General features: G+C 43.2%; 1 protein-coding gene across 3 annotated transcripts in view; it reads right to left on the reverse strand.

The window, feature by feature from the left end:
• Positions 1-22,096, reverse strand: part of nrxn3a (neurexin 3a) — a gene marked incomplete at both ends in the record, with an annotated part of 408,293 nt that overhangs the window by 59,175 nt on the left and 327,022 nt on the right. For all 3 annotated transcript variants that reach the window (XM_080012225.1, XM_080012223.1, XM_080012224.1), the window contains one exon: positions 20,801-20,972. In XM_080012225.1, coding sequence (XP_079868351.1) covers positions 20,801-20,972 — 172 coding nt within the window. The remainder of the gene's footprint in view (positions 1-20,800; positions 20,973-22,096) is intronic.

Raw genomic sequence — 22,096 nt, forward strand, 5'->3', positions numbered from 1 at the left:
GTCTGAATGCAGGACTCCACCCAGGTTCCAGACATCAAAATAGTCTCTTCTCCAACAAACCTAAAATATTGACCTAGTTAAAAATGACTGAAATTATAAATTTAATCAGAAAAAGGAACTAAAACAGAGGCTGATGTGAATAATCAATGAGAATGTGTGTTTATGAAATACCATGGTGTGAAAAGAACAAGTGACCCTCTGTTGAATGTTGCTATAATCGGTTAAAATAGAGTGGTATACAGAGGTTTGTTGTGTTTATTGAAAATAGAGTAGTATACAGAGGTTTGTTATCAAGTATAAGATTTCCAGGTCTAGTAAGAGACAATGGCGTGTATGTTATAATTACTCTGAGACTGAGCAGAGTCCGGATGTGGGCAAACGTACAGCTCATCCGGAGGGTCATCACAAAGTATTTATATACATCTTTCTAGTGTTGAGGAAGGATATCTGGAATGAATGCCAGATAGGTAGAAGATGAAAAGTTCTAGATAGGTAGAAGATAGAAGTTCAAGAAGAACTTAAGAAAATAGAGTAGATAGAGGTTTGTTATATAAAGTTCGAGAGGAACTAAGTTGACACGACTACTGTGGATACCACTCTTTGTCCTGTGTTGTCGCAGCCATGTGCTGGGACTGAATGGGCAGGGAGTCGATTACACAACTAATGTGTGTACCGCTCTTCGTCCTGTGTCATCGCAGCCGTGTGCTGTGACGACATATATTCCCAAGTGACTATAAGTGCTTGTAAATATTGCTTTCATAACCATAAAATAAGCTGTGTGTCTGTAATTTAGCTAGAATATTATACATGAACCTCCTGGAATGGGTGAAGAGTATTTAGAACAACCAACGCAGGAGTGAAGTGATTCCAGCTGTTAACTGGATTAGCATTGTTCACACTGTGGATCGCAGCAATGCACCTGCTACTTAGGAAAAAAAAGGATTGTGGCCGCCGTCCCACCCTAGATAGTTGAGAAAAGTATTGCAAGGTGAGAGAGAGCTGTTGAATTAGTTGATAGATTAAGACTATAGACTATAGACTGAAAAACAACAAAAGTGGCAAAATGAGCACATGATGCATATGGGATTCTTTGTTTAGGATAGAACTTGGAGCAAAGAGAGTTGTAAATATCATTTTAGTAAGATATTGGTTCAGCAGAGGAAGCTGCAGGACTGTGTGAGTGATTCAACCAATAGTCAAATGGTGCTCTGTGTGATTATGGTTAACTAGATTAAATTAAAATCTAATTGAATTTAAGTGCCAGTTAACAACAGTAGTTCATGCTGAGGTAGTATGAATAGTTATATATATATCATATTGAACAGTATGAACTGTTAGATTGTGTATAAAGAGGTGATTGTGATATTGATCATAGTGGTGTGGTGTTGTAGCAGGTTTTAAGTTGCTGGAAAAAGTGCTCATTAATGCAACTTTGGTAAAGGTGAAGGAGTATGATAAGTGTTTGTTTTCAGAACTGTAGTTTGTAATTTGTTAATAGATTTTGTCACAAAGCATTCAAAATTGCTAAAACGAAATTGATCAATATAAATTGGGAAAAATTGCTAACAAAATATTAAAAGGAAATTTCTCGATTTGAAGATGCATCGCAATGCAGATGTGGACGATTCTGCATCAATGCAGTGATAGAACACAATTAAGAGATTGGAAAATTAAATATGCCTACATGAAAAAAAAACTACCACCATGGTGAATTCTGATGCTTTCGCATTAGCCCCCTGGTTAGCACAACAGAACAAAGTTCCGCCTCTGGAGGTGAGCGCACACTCAGCATCTCGGAGCACGGCGCGAGGAGGGCTCTAAAACACGTGAACGAAGGAGGTGCGGATGGCATCCCCGGACATGTTCTGAAGACTTCTGCTGACCTGCTTTCCCAGTGTTCACCATTCAACCTCCCTGGCACAGGTCTTAGTGCTCATATAGAAAATTGGGGATGCGATACATTGAGATGCATCGAGATGCATAGAGAATTGTTGACAGGTGAATCGTAATCGAATTGAATGTTGAGGCCAGTGAAGATTCACACCTCTACTAAATATGTTTTTGTGATGTCACGGAGAGCATAACAGCAGTAGAAATGCATGCGCTTTTGGTTTATGAAGTCTGAGTTATTTATTTTTCTCTTTTTGAGTTTTTTGTTTTGTGTTCTTGTGTGATCTGGTGGTTGAGATAAGATAATCCTTTGTCTATCCCACGGAGTGGTAGTCTGCAGTGTTACAACAGTAACAGATTGGCACAATGGCATGATGCATTAGTAAATTGGTAATTCTAAATTAAAGGGTATGATAAATAAGTCAACAGTATCAATTAGACACTATACATTAAATAGTAACATTGCATAAGTGAATTGTCAGTTCTGGTATGATATACAGTAGTGTTTGTGTGTTCAAATCCTTACCAGTTACTTTTTTCAGTCAGGCTGGTAATTGTTTAAGTATGATCAAACAGCATCATTTTTCTTTTTTTACTCAAGAAGTAATCTCGACTAGCCATTGAATAAGGTAGCTGTTGATATACAGTATAAAACTTAGCAAGTAGGTTAACAAAGAGGGATTTGTTTTGTACACTGGAGAGGTGATGGAATGTGTGCGTTCACTTACTAAAAATTAAAACACTAAAGCATATGTGAAATATGTTGGCTGTTGCAATGGCTTTTAATTTGGGCATTCCAAAGTTTAAATTTGAAAATACTGTATCTTGTGAATTGATTAATGTTGAAATTGTGTATTGATGAATATTAACCAACCTGTCTATTCAGTGTTTTCTTCCCACAGATTTAATCTTTTGAACTGGAATCCACTGGACTGCAATTTGACCGTTGACCAGTATAGATGTGACTGCGTCTGATTCCAAAGACCTGAACGATTGACATCAGGAAGGATCAAAGACAATTGCTCTACAATTGAGTAAGGCCATAACATGTCCAACATTAAAATGTCCTTGTAAATTATTGATATTATTGCTATTTGTATTTAACTGATTTGCAAATACGATTACTTTATAGGCGTTAATGCATGCAAGATGAAATGACTGCAGACATATATATGGAAAGACTTTGATTGAATTTAGCTCTATACCTCAAATTAAGCTCCATCGCTAAAATTATTATCTGACACTATAAATTGCCCTATAGAACCAGAATCATTTTTGATTATTTAAATGTGACATTCTTCTAAGTTCACCCAGTTGTTAAAGCAATGTTCAGAAGTTGAGTTAATGATTACTGCTATATCACCAAGAGAAATTGTTGTTAGAGAACCCTGGAGTGTTTTCTTTATTACACTGCCCATTACTGTTGGCGACCTCTTCTTTCATCTTTTGACAATGTCTGCAGCAAGCACATTAAGCGCCCTGGGGCTTCAACCAGGCCCGAAGGACATTCCAATTTGCCTGATATTCTGCTGAGAGACACTCTACGCCTGCATTGCCGAGAAGGTCTGTGAAGAGCTTGTGCACAGAGATCCAGTTTTGCCAACATCTGGTTGAATATCTTGGGACAGTTTCTGAACAATGAATAAAGTTCTGTTATGCGAAATGAAATAAAAGTGTCAACTTCTGCTGCTCCTGCTCTCCACCGACGAACACAAAGTGTTTGGCCTCTGAGTGCCACAAAAATGCACAATTGAAAAGGGTGTTGTGCACAGTTGGGGACCCTGGCCAACTGTGCTCCTACGGACCTGCATTCTTTGATGCCACTGCATCAGACAAAATATCTAATTGAATGACTACAATTGGAATGTTTTTCTACTCCAACTGGAAACTGTGGGATTACCTCAAGTCCTGCTGGAAATTATATCTTTGTGATCTCGGAGAGGTTGCTTTTGTGCATGTTCGCAGCCGTTATCTTATCAGTCTGTCTGTACTGATAGTACACAGATTATTAAATGTTCTCTGAGAAAATGACATTGTAATTTGAGCAAATTGTATTGGCAAATTTAAATTGAGTATTTTTTTAGATTTTAGGAATGGTTCAAATAGTTAGTAAATTAAATCATAAAGTAGAAACAGGATAAGGCACAGATTATGGACAAAGTTATTGTATTGTGGATAGTGATTGCTTCATTGATCGTGTTTACTATGTTAAAAATAGCCCTTCTAAGGTTTTAGATGATAAATTTGAATGCTGGCTATGTTATTTTTCTGCCACATTATGGAAATTTATTTTGGTTTAATTATTTATTTATTATTTAGTTTAGTCATGGTCACACATTTATTTGAATGTTGATAGTTCATCTGCTTGTGTCACGGATACACAGGACTTTCTTGAAATACTTAGAACAGGATGGTCACGTAGTTTCTTTTTTCCTTATAACTCTAGCCGGCACAAAAGTGCTCTATTTAAGGCATGACATTTATATTTTTTAAATTTAATTTCTCCTCAGGGTCGCACTCTGGCAGGGCATTTTTAAGCTGTTGTGGTTATTGATGTTTTCGGATCGTGGAATGAGGTTATGTTTGACCAGCAATTAGGCTAAACAATTTGTTGCTTTCAAACAAGCTTTTGCACCTGTTCCATGTTGGATTTGCTGGATTACATTAACTGTGGATGAGGGAGATGGGTTTATGTTAGCTGTATTGTTGCAATCTTCTAGTTCAAATTCCATCTTGTTGCGTACTATGCTCAGAACTTGAACTTGAACTTGGTAACGGGGTTATTGGGTTGATCACATGCTGTAGCCTTAATCTTGCTACGAAGCAAATCGGCAAATTTCTCTCCAGCAACACCTCTCCATCATTAACATGTGCAACTTTCACTTCGCTAATGTCACTTTGAGGTGGTGCACCCCTCCTACTCCAGCTACTCCTCCCCATTATGGAGATTCACATGACGGCTTGGCAGCGATAGCCATTGTGGCTTTGCCACTCCCAGATCTTGCTACCGAAGCTCCTGAAAAGTTAAACTATGATGATTTAGACTCATAAGTACTACTTTTAGGAGGATTTTCATTTTGTCTGTCCGTCATCTGTTGGGAGCTCCCCAGTCACTCATTGCCAGACCGTCAACTAGCTTACCCAAGTTGTACTTCTACTGGCCAGTTCCTAGTTCCTAGTTCCTAGTCCTAGCGCTTGTTCCGAGTTCCTAGTTTATGTCTCCTTGTTTCGTCTTCCCCTAACCTGCTTGTCTCCTCTCGTCAACCAAGTCTGTCCATCCCTCTCCATCCAGCCCGGTTCCCCGTCTCTCCACCCAGATCCTGGACCCTGCCTTCCCGGTGGTCATCATCCCTGCCCTGCCTTGCTCCATCCCTACCTGACCGGGTCTATCCAGCCATCTCCACCGTGTGGTCTAATAAACATCCTTTGTCTGCCTCCTGTCTCTCTGTGTCCTGTGTTTGGTCCCTCCTTGCTCCGGTCGTAACAGTACAGTCTGGCCAAAAGACATGGACCCAGCCGACACAGAGGGGCTCTGCTGCGCCCTCCAGAACCAAGGAGCGTTGCTTGGTCAACATGACCAGCTCCTCCGGGATATCGCGGACTGCCTCCGGACCATCTCGGCGGTCGTCAGCAGCCTGCAGTCCCGTGGCACCCCCTGCTCCTCCCTCCCCCCTCCACCATGGCTCCCAGTGGCCCCCTCGTCCCCCGTGAGCCCCACGTTCCGGCCACAGCACCCTACGACGGTGATTTCGGCACCTGCCGCGCCTTCCTAGTGCAGTGCGCGGTGGTTTTCCAGCAGCAGCCACACCTCCGACGGTGCCCGCATCGCACTCCTCATCTCCTGCCTGAGAGGGGCGGCTCTCGGCTGGGGTTCCGTGATTTGGGATCAGGGGGGCCCCGAGAGATCTCCTATGATCTGCTCACCCGCAAAATGAGGAGAATCTTCGATCACCCAGTTTGCGGCAAGGAGGCCGCCAGAAGACTCCTCTCCCTCCACCAGGGTCCCCGTAGCGTCGGCTCCCTCGTCGCTGTGTTCCGGACACTAGCCGCGGAAAGCGGCTGGAACGACGAAGCCCTGCAGGACGTGGTTCAGCGCGCCCTGAACGACAAGTTGCAGGAGACGAGTTGGCGTGGCGGGACGAGCCGATGGACCCGGACCAACTGGTAGATACCACGATCCGCCTGGACAACCGGCTACGGGAGCGCCAGTGCAACTCCAACGCCCGCCCTGGCCAGGAGAGGACGACTCCTCAGTAGGGTTACGTTCCGGCCGCTCCAGCTCCAACCCTCTCTCCCATCCTCTGCTCCCGGCTATCCTCTCGTGGGGGGGGGTATAAAACGCTCTTCCTCCACTCTCATAGATTCTGGGGCGGATGAGAATTTTCTCGTCCTGGGACTAGCACGCCAGCTAGGGATGACACCCGTACCTGTTCCCACACCCTCCTCCCCTGCAGTCGCCTGTATAACCTCTCCCGGCCCGAACAGGATTCCATGGAGACCTACATCCGCGACTCCCTCACCGCCTGGATCATTCGCCCCTCGTCATCTCCGCTGGTCGCGAGGTTCTTTTTTGTCGCCAAGAAGGACAAGACCCTCCGTCCCTGCATTGACTTCAGGGGACTCAATGACATCACGGTCAAGAACAAGTATCCCTTGCCTCTGATGGACTCAGTCTTCGTTCCCATCCGGAGTGCCACCCACTTCACCAAACTTGACCTCGGCAGCGCCTGCTACCTGGTCCGCATCCACGATGGGGATGAATGGAAGACTGCCTTCAACACCCCGCTCGGACACTTTGAATATCTGGTAATGCCTTTCGGTCTGTCAAATGACCCAGCGGTCTTCCAGCCCCTGATTAACGATGTCCTCCGGGACATGGTCAATTTGTTTGTCTTTGTGTACCTTGACGACATCCTGATCTTTTCCCAATCCCTCTCCGACCACGAGAGACTCGTATGCCTGGTGCTGCAGCGGCTCCTGGAGAACCGTCTGTTCGTGAAGGCCGAGAAATGTGACTTTCATGTTCCGTCCGTTTCCTTCCTAGGGTTCATCATTGGCCGAGGGAGGCTGGGGATGGACCCCAAAAGGTGGCCGCCGTGACGGAGTGGCCAACCCGAAACAATAGGAAGCAACTCCAACGCTTCCTCGGTTTTGCAAACTTCTACCGGCACTTCAGCCATATCACCGCTCCCCTCTCAGCCTTTACCTGCACCGCAGTACGGTTCAAATGGACCCCCGCAGCCGCGGCCGCATTCTTCGACCTCAAAAGCCGCTTTTCGTCGGCCCCGGTCTTGGCCCAGCCCGACGCCAATATCCAGTTCATGGTAGAGGTGGACGCTTGGAAACGAGGGTAGGAGCGGTACTGTCCCAGCGCTCTCCAACCGACGGTAAGCTCCACCCCTGTGCCTTTCTCTCCCGCAGGCTCACCCCACCCGAATGAAACTATGATGTGGGCAACCGGGAACTCCTGGCCATCAAACTAGCCCTGGAGGAGTGGCACCACTAGCTTGAGGGAGAAAACCACCCCTTCGTCGTCTGGACAGAACATAAGAACCTGGCCAATATCCAGACAGCGAAGCGACTCAACTCCCGGCAGGCCAGGTGGGCGTTGTTCTTTGGCCTGTTTAACTTCTCTCTTTCCTACCACCCAGGCACCAAGAACACCAAGCCTGATGCCCTGTCCTGCATGTTCACGGCAGAGGAGAATGCTGGGGATCCAGAACCCATCCTTCCACCTCCTTGCCTTACCACCACGCTCATCTGGGAAATCGAGTCTCTTGTCGTGCGCAGGAACACCAGCCCGACCCAGGTACCGGACCCCCTAACTGCCTGTTCGTCCCTGACACCGCACGCTCCCAGGTTCTGCAGTGGGCCCATGCCTCCCGCCTCAGCTGCCATCCCGGGATCACCCGCACCCTATCCGTCGTCCAACCAGCGCTGGGGGAGAGGCCTTCGGTACCTCGTGGACTGGTAGTGGTGTGGTCCGGAGGCACACTCCTGGGTCCCCCGGAAACAGATCCTGGATGCCTCCCTCATCAGGGATTTTAACCGCACTTGCCCTTTCGGTTCCAGATGTCCGCCAAGGGGCATCCGTAGAGGTGGGGGTACTGTTAGGCCCACGGCCTCCCAGCTCCACTAGAGGCCGCCCTTGACCCATCCGCGGCTCCTCCCTTAGGCCAATTTCACACATCTGGGATCAATTACCTTCATCACCCACACAGTATTTATTCTCCAGCTCCCCAGTCACTCATTGTCAGACCGTCAACTAGCTTACCCAAGTTGTACTGCTACTGGCCAGTTCCTAGTTCCCAGCTCCTAGTTCCTAGTCCTAGTGCTTGTTCCAAGTTCCTAGTTTATGTCTCCTTGTTTCGTCTTCCCCTAACCTGCTTGTCTCCTCTCATCGACCAAGTCTGTCCGTACCTCTCCATCCAGCCCGGTTCCCCGTCTCTCCACCCGGATCCTGGACCCCTCCTTCCCGGTCGTCATCATCCTTGCCCTGCCCTGCTCCATCCCTACCTGACCGGGTCTCTCCGGCCGAGTAAACCGAGTAACAGGCTTTTGAGTGGTGTGCGGCGTTGAAAAGGGTAGAACATATGAGGAGGGTGTTTTTCGGACATAAAAGGAAAACAAAGGCTCGATTGTTCAGTTGGTTTCGCGAAGCCTATTTTTTAAGCCACGACAGCTCACTTATTCAAAAATAAACTAAGCAGTCTACTGCTTCTACTGAAAATTGTTCTCCAGAAAGTCCACAAAACTGGTAACAGAGGGACAGCGGGATTTGGGCAATATAGGTGCACTATCTTTATATTTCTTTCTTTAATCTTTAATTGTCACACAGCACACCGCACTACAACACATGCACGCACACACATGGACATGCTTTGGATGGTGGCCGGTGAAATAAGGCCTCTGCATTTAACCCATCCTTGGCTTGTCCTTTCTCTGGGGGCGCAGCGGGCAGCATTCGTGGACGCGCCCGGGGACCTGGTTACATCTGCATTACATCTTTCAAAGGGGAAAACTATCGATGAGACAGAAATGGCCCTCTTGGAGGCAGAAAAGAATCACTGAGAAATGTTCTCACGCGCTAAATTAGTATTATTCAGTCCTTGGCAGAAAGGAATCTGGCAATCAGGGAATCTGTTGATACATTACATCAGGACAACAATAGGAACTTTCTAAAAGAAATGGAACTGATAGGTTACTTTGATCCTCTTTTGAGAGATCACATGAGACGAATCGACAGTGGAGCACAGCATATCATACTTGGGGAAAACATCTAAGAGAAGCTGATGAGCTATATCACGGACAAAAATACAGGACAAAATGGTGGCAGAAATCAAAGATTCTAAATATTATGCTATAATATTGGCCGGCACCCCATATTGGATTGCACCCCAGATGTTTGTCTGTTGTCGTGCACACTGTAAGTCTTGGAAAAACAAAGGAAGCAAAGGAACACTTCTTGGGATTTCTCATAGCTCCTGAATCTACTGGTCAAGGCTTGTCCACACTAATTCGTAACAGGCTTGAAGGATTGAAGATCCCTTTCCAGGGATATAGGGGACAATCTTATGACAACGGTACAAACATGAGTTGGAAAAATAAAGGTCTGCAGGCCAGGTTGTGAGGGAAATATCCATGTGCTTTTTAAGTGCCTTGCGGAGTGCATACATTAAATGTAATGGTTTCATATGCTGCTAAAGCGTCCATGGATGCCGCTTGTTTTTTTTGGAAATGTAGAAAATACTTTACAGACTCTTCTCAGGTTCTCCTCAAAAGTGGGCCATCTTGAAGAAGCGTGTGGACATCACACTCAAGTCCTGGAGTGAAACGTGATGGGAGAGCCGAATTAACAATATTGAACCTTTACGCAACCAAGCAGTCAAGCTGAGAGAAGCTTTGTTAGATCCAAGGGAAAAGGCTAACAACTCCACAGTGAAAATTGAGGCCCACTCCCTTGCTGAAGAAACTGGATCACTTAGATTTTAAATTTGCTGCGTGGTCTGGTATGACATTCTTTCCAAAATTAACACCATAATTGCTTGTGGTGTTTCAACTAACATGCAGCTCAATGTTGCAGTGGGCCTCATTCAGAAAAACAAAGAACATTTAATCAGTTACAAGACAACTGGTTTTAAGGATGAACAGGTCTCAGCAAAGAGATTTGTGAACAAATGAACACTGAGGCAGTGCTGAAGGAGAAGAGGTTCCGGACCACAAAAAGACACTTTGCCTATAAGGCAGCTGATGAGCCACAAGCTGATGCAACGAAGAGATTGAAAGTATCCTTTTTGATGCTGTGGTAGACTTTAGCATCCAATCTTTGGAGGACCGCTTTCAGTCTCTTTGTTGGAATAAGAGAGAACTTTGCAGTGCTTCTCAACTTTAGCCAGCTTGATGTTCAGACACGAAGGGACCAGTGTAAGCTTCTTGAATACAAACTCACCTGTGGAGAAGAGATTGATGTTGATGGGAGTGCAATGGCTACAGAGATGATGAGCCTTCCAGAACTCCCCTAAACAAAGATGACCATATCTGAGGTTCTCACTTACCTCTCTCAAAATGAGATCGGTAATTTGACCCAAATCTCTGTCACCTGTGACTGAGTGGACTTGGCTGTCAGATCTCTTACAACGATGTCATGAATGACTTTTCCTCTAGAAAAGCCAGGAAACATAGATTCTAAGGAGAAAGTTGAACATTGAGGTAGTTTGTAAGAGGAATAAGTAAGAAGAGTAAATGTCTGACTTAAAGTAGTTAATTTTTGTATTTTTCAAATTTTTTCTCAACCTTTTGCAACATCTGTAGTTTTCAAAAATAATGATTCAGCTTTGTATTTTATTCTTGTACCATTATTGTTATCTTGTTACAGGTTTCTCTGTTCATGATATGTCATTATTTAAAGAAAGAAACAGTCTTTATTCATCACGCAACACACCACACCATAACACATGCTTGCACACACATGCTTTGATGGTGGCCGGTGAAATGGATTCTCTGCATTTAACCCATCCTGGCTTGTCCTTCCTCCGGGGGCACAGCCAGGAGCAGTGGGCAGCATACGTGGACGCGCCCGGGGACCAGGTGATAAGTGTCCATCGCTGGTCAGACGATGATGTGTGCATGTTTTTGGTGGGAGTCCTTACTGACGTGAGGTGGAGGAAACCCCATGTGAGCACGGAGAGAACATACAAACTCCACACAGAAAGGCTCCTGTTTTTTGGAAGATAACCCGCCGGAGCACGGTGCCAACAGCGCCCCAGGCGGGAATTGAACCCAGGACCTTCTTGCTGTGAGGCAGCAGTGCAATGCACTGCACTGCGCCACCGTGCCACCAAGTAAGCATTTATTTAAAATTGTCTGTTTTTTACATTGGCATTTATTTTTCATAAGAAAAGGAAACTTTGCTGAGGGAGGTAGTGGAAGTTATTTCATTTGAATTGTAGTTGATTGTTGTTCTGCACTTTTGCACTGTGGTGTTGGGGTTTTGTGGTTTAAGCAGCCACACCAATCCAAATGACCTAGTCTTGAGTCTAGGTATTTGGGCCAGGGATCAGGGTGGCTGTACGCCTGTTGCTCGTCAGAGCAATCAAGGAGCAACAGGTAAATCACCCATCCCCACACCACATGCACGTTGCAAATATTTTACACCAAACGCAATTCAAGTGGTTAACTTGTTTACATTAAATGCATTTTCTCCTGGTTTATTTTGTTACTTTTCAGTGTGCCACATTCAGTATGCCATTTAGTACTGTATCAATTTGAATATTAAAGTGTAAATTAAGACCAGACCACTCTTGTGAGTTTGCAACCTTTTAAGATAAAAAAAAACATAGAAGGGTAACAACATGCCAGGCTGACATAAGTATGATTTGAACAACACAGCAACAACACAAATAAAGTTGATAATGGGTGTGTTAAATTTACAGTACACGTGCGAATGATCAAGCATTGACAATAGTCAATAGCATTGGTCGTGTCGAGACGGTTGGGGGCCTCCCAAATCAAATTCTGCCTAGGGCTCCATAAAGGCTTGTGCTGGCCCTGCCAAACACGTTCACAAATTAACATCTCCATTCCGCCTGAATTGAGAGAAAAATCGCCTATAGCGAGTGGAGGTTGACAATCTCCCAATCATCTATTTGCCATTCTTGCCATGGTCAGGGTGTGTCGAGGAGCTGGGCGACCATAAGTCTGCTACCCTATACCTACGTATCTGACTGGTTTCATCCCCTAAGTGGCAAGGTATTAACTTTACAAAGGAGGAGATGAAACATGAAAACGTCAGTGAATAGAGTCGGTCCAGATGAAGTGCTTCATTATTTACTGAGGCCATTCTAGAAAATGGAGCAGAAATAACAGGGGTTTGTACCTTTGTACTAAATGGCTTAGAAATAATGTGGGAATTCGATGGGGTGGGGCAAGTCAATCTTCAAAATGTAGCCAGAGGTCAGGGTGATGCTAATACACAAATACACAATCCCATCGGTTGGTTTGCGGCAAATTGACAGTCTACGCAAATTATGATGTTACATTGTTCAATGCCAATAAATGGCCATTCTTCATAAGGTGGATATGTATCATTACACTGTTATAGACTTATATGATGACAGTGATATAGAATTAATTATTGCTCAATTGAAATTAATTTAGTTGTTACCTGCAATCAAAAATGTCTAGATTTGACCATCCTAATGGTCCTCATAAAAGTACAATTCTCTAGCGGCTTAGCTGGGCTTGTCCTGAGCACAATGCTGATTCACAAGTAATCGCTCCTACTGTTACACTGCGAGTAAGCTCCATTACTACAGCAATATGGAGCTCTGACGCGACAAGATGATTCACCCAGCTGGGAGAACAGAACAGTGGTAACTGCTGAGCAAGAGAGGAATGCAAAAAGTACACAAGACCGGGGTAAGAAATGGCACAAGTACACATTTTGTAGAACACTCCTGGGAACTAACTCGTACACTCAGATGAAGATGTGTGGGTGTTTGGGAACAGCGGAGACTCCAGACAATGTGGCAAAGAAATTGCTCCTCTTATAACAACCCTGATGGCACATGAAATACGGTGATTTTGCTGTGACACGCTGGGGACACCGAGGCAGACAGCAACTTTGGCAATACGGCCAAACAAACTACTGCAGATGCAATTGTGGGCTATTTTCCCCCCTGCTGTCATTTGCTTTTCCCCCTTGCTGGAGCCATGAGGTCATACAGTTTACATACAGGGAACAAAACGCCCCCCCCCCCAAACAAATTCAGTGTTTCCAATGGGAAGGCCCATTATAAAAGGCATTTTAGACATAGTAGTACCTATGGTACGAATTGCAGCATTACAGAAAATTCATCCCATTTCACCATTATACAGCTCAGAATAGATACGATCTGTGCTCCACTTCGCTTCTTCCTTTGCCCCTTTGCTCCTCCATTTCTTTTTACCATGAGTGATGGAAATTTCACATTTCAACGTTTTAATGTTTGTGTACGTGTGCGAGAAAGACTTACTGATGTTTGGACATAAACCATCAAGGGTAAGCCATTTTTATATATGTACATACACACACACAACACACACATATATATATAAAATATATACTGCTTGTTAATTTGTCCATATTTCTTCATCCATCCTGGGTATTAATTGGGTGTTATAACCTTCATATTGTCCTGTGTCCTATTGTTGAGATCTAAAATGTTTACAAGGCCATATTAGGTTGACTCCCAAACTACCTATGGAGATATTTTGTCCAAAGGTCACACAACATCTCTGGCCTACGGTCACAGATGCATTTAGTTGAAAGTCCCCATGGTAAGAACTGAGTTTAACAAAAAAGCTTTTTCAGTACGCTGGCCCGTCAGCATGGAATGAGCTCCAAAACACCCCAAAACTTCAGGAGTTTGTCTCTCTGAACAAGTTAACAGAGTTGGTTAAAACTCTGTGTAATGGAGCCGATGTTTGTAATTGTTTTACCTCCGAGATTTCCACGTATTTCAAGGTATTAATGTTGTTTTATACTGTATTGCAATACTGTACTTTTTATGTGTTATGTTTCTATGTATTCAGTAACATTGTCTGCTGCTTTCTTGGCCAGGGCTCTCCTGTAAAATCTCAACGAGACTAATCTGGTAAAATAAAAGTAAAATAAATTTAAAAAATGTAAAAAACCTTCTCAAATGGTCCTTCTTGTATTGTTTTTTTTGTGTTAATTGAGTAATGGCTTATTTACTACGCGATAATATTATTTTAAATAATCTTCACCGGATACCACACATAACCTAAGGGATGGGATACATACATTACTTTCTGTGCTGTGGGAAAACAGGGGAGCAAATATATGTTTTGTGTGGCTCCGCTGTTTAGGGAGCATTCTGCTGTGGGAACCTTGCAGCAAATTGCAGCAAAAATGAGCTGAATAATTGTTCTGAGAGCATGAAAAGCCCCAACCACCCCAAAAAAAACAACATAATACTAACATGTTATGCTTGGGTTGAATAGCGTGAAATGGGTAGGAGTCTTGTGAAGATAGAGAAAGCAAAAACTACTTTTTAATTAGGCCTTGTAGATGTATGAGTGAAGATTCAGCAACTGGATTGTTTATTTCTCGCCTCAAATTTGTTCAGAAACTGATTTTGGTGGACTGATAAAGTGAAAGCAGTGAAGGTTATGGAGCAAATACAACGAAACCTGGAAGCCATGCTCAAACCTCATTGGCTCACAGAACTTGGGGCCTCGGGAGGGTGGCTCCTCCAACGGAAACAGCCTGTTTCCAGACGGGGTGGATTCGACACATGTTAGAATTGCTCGAAGAAGTAATCTGAGTGGAATTTTAGCAGAAACTTTAAAAACATATTTTGGGGACCTTAGAGACCTATTCACTTGGTGAAAAGGAGCATAATACATCCTGCTTAAAGAAGAAGAAACAATCTTTATTTGTCACACACCACACCACACTACAACACATGCTTGCACACACACACACACATGCACACGCTTTGGATGGTGGCCGGTGAAATGGTTCCTCTGCATTTAACCCATCCTGGCTTGTCCTTCCTCCGGGGCCACAGCCAGGAGCAGTGGGCAGCATACGTGGATGCATCCGGGGACCAGGTAACAAGTGTCCATCGCTGGTCAGACGATGATGTGTGCATGTTTTTGAGGGGGGTCCTTAACAACGTTAACAAATAAAACAACCAAAACATGTGAAATCTAAAATCAGAAATATATAGGATTTTAAAAGCCGTCTCCATGGTTTCACCAGATACTGCCAATATGAATGAATATGAATATTATTAATTTCTTTATTTTGCTGATGCATAATTGTGATTAAAAGGCAACAAGGTCAGTGATCAGCCAATCAGTGAACTGACCTTTTTTGGGAAAAGAAATGTCCTTACCTTCATGAGTTTTTTGGAGGGGTAAAGGCAAGCAAGGACTAAGTATAAAGTGGGTACAAAGTTCATAGTCCCTAGTTCCTGGTGAAGTCCAATTTTGCATCGCTGTGCCGGATTTGGAATAACCCTTTGTAGACCAATAAAATAATACATAAAGATAATAAATCCAAAAATAAATCGTTGACAATTTGTCATGGTGTCTATAATAATGTTTTATATGCACAACCTACTAATTTCATAATTGACAATGAACAACAGTAAATAGTTAGCAAAAATTGAAGGATTTGTCCACCCGTCATAGGAGAGTGGTACATCGCGAGACATTCCCATGGATGTGACGGCTTTTGTCATTGATCGTCCATTTTAAAATCATTTGCAGTTCACATTGGTAACAGATGTGGGCCACACACTTTCAAATAGAGCAGTCACCTAAAAAAATGATGGTCTGACCCACAATTCAGAATTGAGCACAACTGCCTACAGGGTTTTTGCATTTACTTGCCAAATTCATCCTCATCATCTTCAAGAGCAACGATCTATCAGATCCAGTGGTTAAATTGGGATTTGAGAGGTGGGTGATCTCTAATTCAACATTTTTATCAAAACTACAAGTTATTTTTTATGTAAAGCTCAAAAATCACAATAATGCATGTTGAGCTTGGAGGAATTATCAGCACTGCTATCGAAAACGTTTTCCAGTGATCTTGTGGAATTTCGTTAATCATAATTACAGTTCACCGCGGTACAGTGAAATGCTTGACCGCTGGCAATTTCCTCAAAGTTATCAGTGAATTTGTGCCTTCCGGAAGGCCCATATGAGTACAATATGACAATATGAAAATATGGCTTCATACTTTTCATATTTATTCATTTACCAAAGCCAGGTGTCCACCTGCGCCCACGATGTCGACCTGCGCCCACCTCCAAATTTACCCCTGATCAGATCAACAAGCAGCAATATGCATTCTGCTCTGGAAAAAGTAGCAGCTATTAACTGTCTGACTAAGGTTCTGCTTTGGCGAAGTTCTTTCTTCGGTTGTCATAATCTTCCTACTTACACTGCGTTCCAAATTATTATGCAAATTATATTTTACTCTGATTTTCCTAAATAGTCGATGCAAATGACAGTCATTATAGTTTTCAAGTCATCAAACATTAGGGTACAATTTGAATGTTATTGAACAAACCTCCCAATGATAACAGTATTCTTCTCAAAAATTAAACTGAAAATGCACTGTTCCAATTTATTATGCACAACAGAGTTTCAAAACATTTTATAGGTTGTAAAGAACTGAAAATGTTCATTTGTTGAATTTGCAGCATTAGGAGGTCATATTTACTGAAATCAAAGCTATTTCAATCAAAAACATCTTAACAGGCCAATAGCAGCCAATGCCACAGAGGTATTCTTTGCAGCATGAGATGGTGCATTGTCATGCATGAAGATGACTTTGCTACAGAAGGCACGGTTCTTCTTTTTGTACCATGGAAGAAAGAGGTCGGTCAGAAACTCTATACTTTGCCTTGGTCATTTTCATACCTTCAGGGAAACTAAAGGGGCCTACCAGCTCTCTCCCCATGATTCCGGCCCAAGACATGACTCTGCCACCTCCCTGCTGAAGTCGCAGCTTTTTTCGGACATGGTGGCCACCCACCAACCATCCACTACTCCATCCATCTGGACCACCCAGGGTTGCACGGCACTCATCAGTAAACAAGACTGTTTGAAAATGAGTCATCATGTATTTCTGGACCCACTGCAACCGTTTCTGCTTGTGAGCATTGGTTAGGGGTGGCCCAATAGTAGGTTTATGAACAACTGCAAGCCTCTGGAGGATCCTACACCTTGAGGTTCACTCCAGAGGCACCAGCAGCTTCAAATACCTGTTTGCTGTTTTGTAATGGCATTTTAGCAGCTGCTCTCTTAATCCCATGACTTTGTCTGGCAGAAACCTTCCTCATTATGCCTTTACCTGCACGAACCCGTCTGTACTCTGAATCAGCCACAAATCTCTTCACAATACGATGATCACGCTTAAGTTTTCATGAAATATCTAATGTTTTCATTTTTGTCCAAGGCATTGAACCATTTGACGCTTTTCGGCAGCAGTGAGATAATTTTTCTTTCCCTAATGCTTGAAACCTGTGGCCTGCTAAATAATGTGGAAAGTCCTTTTTAAGTAGTTTCCTTTAATTAAATGTTTATGACACTTAAATACATTAAGCAGACGCTTTTATCCAAAGCGACTTACAATTGTTCAAACACCGACGGACGCAGCCATCAGGAGCAATTAGGGGTTAAGTGTCTTGCTCAAGGACACTACAGCATGCGAGCAGGAGGAGCCTGGGAACAAACCAGTAACCTTTGGATCACTAGACCACCAGCTCTACCGCCTGAGCTACCATCCCCTACCTAAATGCAATTTGCATGATAATTTGGAGCGCGTTGTAAAGTGCTCATGTCTGTTATTGATTTCTCTTGCAATGAAAGAGGAAGAGGAGGTCAATGCACAATTTGCCCTGAATGAATGAGACCGAATGTTTAGCATAGAAGTAGCAAATACAGCAAGAAATTGTGTTCTTAATTTTAATCCGTCCATCTGCACTGTATTGTTTAACCCACATCTCTCAGTTCAACAGTAGTTGCCAAATAACTGCACTGCATTTAAGCTTCACAGTGAAAGAGATGTCACCCATGAAGTTTGAATTACCAAATATGCTACTCTTTGCTGTTGTCATCGGAATATTTTTTCTGCCTGAATATTGAGTGCGTCTCCAGTAAATACACCCCTTATTGAAAGACCTCAGAAATAATGCTGTATCCTTCTCAGTCAGAGGTGATAGTGTTGCCATGCAGCATGCTATGGCTGTTTATTTTCTCAGTACAAAAGGTGCGTTGAATAAACTCTACTGCTGTGTGCGCCATTTCCCAAGCTCACCGGATAATGCATTTCTGGAAAGAGGTCTTTTTTATTTGCCGTTCTCCAAATTACCTCTTCTAGCCTGGCCTCCAGCTCATCTTGAGAGCATAGCTGGAAACCAGCACTTGGCCTGCTGTAGGGGTGTCTTGCCAGTTATTCCCACTGGTAGCCCCTGCCCCTGCAGTTGTCGGAGTGAGGGGGCCATTTCTCAACGTCTATGCAGACAATTACATCTCCAGAAGTCACAGTACAACAGCAGTAGAACCAACTCTGCGCTCTACAGCTTCTGTGTTGATTGTTACAAAAGAAAACCGATAAAAGCATTGAGGTCATATTGTAACTGAGCTGAGATGTTAAAAAGGGTAGAACCACCGCCTGCCTACTGGAATAAATTGGTGTTTTTTGAGCAAAGTACCGAATTACTATGTATTCCTGGGGGCGCCTCCAGGAAGCTCAAACCATTGAGTGCCGTCATTGAAACTAGGAAAGCATTTCAGGGCTACCATCAGCACAATTTTACCTAACTCTGCCTAACACAGCCGTCACTGACCTATAAATGGAGAAGATGCAGCCTGTCAACAGTTGGCCCATTATATGGGTTTAAGCTGGTTCCTCAGCTGAAGCCTACTTGCTCTTGCTGCATAGGTAGATTTAAGGCTTAATATGCTCACAAAATCTCATGCTGGGAGCTACTTTCCGCCAATCAGATTTTGTGGCATTTAAAAGCGATCATTTTCCATTTACCTTTGCAGCAACTTCATGTTATGAGCGGGTTCTGTGATGAGAACAGTACCCAAATAGGTGATGTCAGAATCTTTAATGATTTTCTAACTGTAATATACTGTAAATCCATAATATAAGTCCACCAGGTGCCACCATAAGGGCCAACCGGCATTGGAAAGGTACATGAAAGCATTTCTATATACAGTATAGTCTACAATGTTTAAAGCCATGTTTATGATAAATATTTCTCGAAACTATGAACATAAAGGGCCAATGCGACATATCTAGTGGATACATAAGGTAAGACACAAGTAAAAGCAAATCTCATTGGGTTCAACGAGACAGGCACTTTATTCAGCCCTGGGGAACTGAATTTTTTGGAATTGATGTATCAGTTTGGTTTGAAATAAATAGCTTGTAATGCAATTGGGATGATCACTGAAAATGGCAATTCCATTTTCAGTATTAATTTCATTTTCAATTCCATTCGCTGAACCACCATGGTAGAGATCCAAGACGTTAGTGGCAGAAGCAATAAAAAGATGAACAATAATTGCTTAAAAAAAATAACCAAAATGTGAGTAAAAACTCACATACTCAAATTTTAAATTACAAGTACTCCTCACTTAACGACCTACCTGTTTAATGACCGTTCGGACTCACGACCAGCTCTCCAAACAGTCTGTATTGCGAAGACTGAAATAACGGTAAGGGGGTGGGCGGGTCCTCGCTAGTCGACCAATACGCTTAATGACCTGGTCTTAGGAACGAACTTAACACGTTGTAAAGTGAGGAGTACCTGCACTTGGTTACAACAATCATGTACAATATGGATCCATATTAAAATAATATCGTACAGAATGCAAGTTTTTTTATTTTGTTTAGTTTTTTGGATGCTTTCATTTGTACATTAAATTAACAGTAATTCACTACACATTTCAAAAGTCACTTAACAAATCAAAAAAATTCACTTCGGTATTCTTGATGCGGTTTATAAAAGCAGCCCCCTAAGTAGAAACCCCGGTTGCCTAGATATCAGATACACATTAACACAATAATGCACTCAAATAATCATGCCTTAATTTTCAAAACTGTCCTGATGGTGTTAACATGACAGAAGTGGAGACGTTGTGAGAATAAAGAATATAAATCTCCTGCATGTACTCCCCTGTTGCAAGTTGACACCTTTGGCTTTTGCCACACAGCTTAATTGATAATGGTGGGAAAACAGGATGAGCAGCAGAGAGCATAACTATTAAAGGCCACCTGGTGCTACTTTTCCTTCCTAATTTCGCTCCTCAATTTTTCTTCAAACGCAAAACCCAAAATGGGTGGTATGGTCAGTAAATTGACTTCATGTATTAGCAATGTCATGGCAGCTAGTGATAAACAAAGCCAATTCTCACCAACACCAAGCTCTCACCAAGCTTTCTAGTGTAGATAATGGACTTGTGGGCTCTCAGGCTGAGGAGACAGAACTACTGTGAAGAAATTGTTCTATTTCATGGGAAGTAGGCAGGCCAGCTGGAATAATCACGCATCAATTTTGCAAAGTACCATTTTAATAGCGGTTGAATGGAGCTTGAAATTTTGAACTTTTAGTTGCTCAAATCTATAAGATAAGATTTGCTTATCGCGGGTGTAACCTGCGGGACACATGATATAAAGCAGTCAGAGCCAAATGTCACAGTTGGAAATGGTGTTTAAAAATGAAAGCACGGCATCTAAAATTCCGTCCACATATTTTTTCTTGATTGGGACCTACCAGTCGAGAACCACTGGTATATCCATTGGGTTTTATTGTTGACAAGATTTTGCGAGCTGATAATTTGCACATGAAGGAAACATCGTATGGTGAAACCATACCTGTGGGGAAATGCTCGTTGATGGACCAGTTGTCCACCTGCAGTGTGGCGTTGCCTCCATTCCTGGTGAAGCGGACCACGTGGTACTTGCCATCGTTCACCGGGGTGCTGCTCTCCTGCACCATGATGTCCACGGTGCCGATGTTGAATGTCACCCCAATTTTACCTTGTTGCTGAAACACAAACACAGTGAAAAAGGTCTCAGAATGCTAAATATATATTTTTTTCAGTCTGGCTTTTGATCCGGAAAAAAACAATAAACAGATGTGAGTAAACAGCTGCGACTTTATCAGCACTGAATCAGTTTTTCACTCATCCCCAACACCTGGCTTAAAGCCGACAACTCTGAAGTAGAGGAACAGAGGAGGATGAAGGCCCGTGTCCCTTTCTTCTCCTCTATTCATTAGAGAGTGATGCATTGCCACGTCAAACTCTGTTTAGTCATGTATGACAAGTCAAAATGCTTCAATGCTAATTCCCATTTCCTCTAAACTGGGATTACGCTCTTATCACCGGCTCTGAGAAATTAACGAGAGAGAGAGAGAGAGAGAGAGAGAGAGAGAGTGATAAAGTGGCATAAAGCAAGATGTGTATCATCGTGTTACGCTTTAGCGCCGTTAATCACAGCATTCGTCACCCGGGAGAAAACAACGTTGCGCCGCTTGCGTTCACTTGAAAGACTGTGACAGAAGTGTGTAAGGGTGCAAGCAGTACCCATTCCCTTTAAGCCTTTTTGATAAACTGGCGAGATTCCAATTTGATTTTATCGTGCGCGTTGTAGATACTCTGTGGGGGACTGAGGGTGAGGAGGAACCCTATCATCAGATCATAGTCAATGGCAAAATCCAGATGAACTCATAGTTAAACTCATACGAACATGCAAACATTTGGGCAAGTGCATGCATTCATAGGCTGCCCTACACTACAGGAGGTTTTATTATTGTCAGATTGTTTTTTTTCGGCACTGCCTATCTTACTTCAAGTTTTCTTGAAGTAAAAGTCAGTTCGGGTCACTCGTTCTTCTGGGTGACTTTTAAGTTTTCATTGCTGATGTCTTTGATGAGACCAGTGGTTGTTCAAAAGGATAGGTTCGTGCTCATTTTTCACCCTAGGTCTCAAAATGTTGGCTCCCATCATTTAGAATTGTTCATAGCACAACATCGCTGAGGACTTTACAGCTGAGAAACTTACTACTCTGCTGCAGCTTTAACATTTCAAATCTCCCTTGAAAACAGAAAAATCACGTGGCAGTCACGTATCTCTCAGTGTATTTTCTGAATATAACAGTATTATCACT

Source organism: Zeus faber (genome assembly GCF_960531495.2).
Source record: "Zeus faber genome assembly, chromosome: 13".
NCBI lineage: Eukaryota > Metazoa > Chordata > Actinopteri > Zeiformes > Zeidae > Zeus > Zeus faber.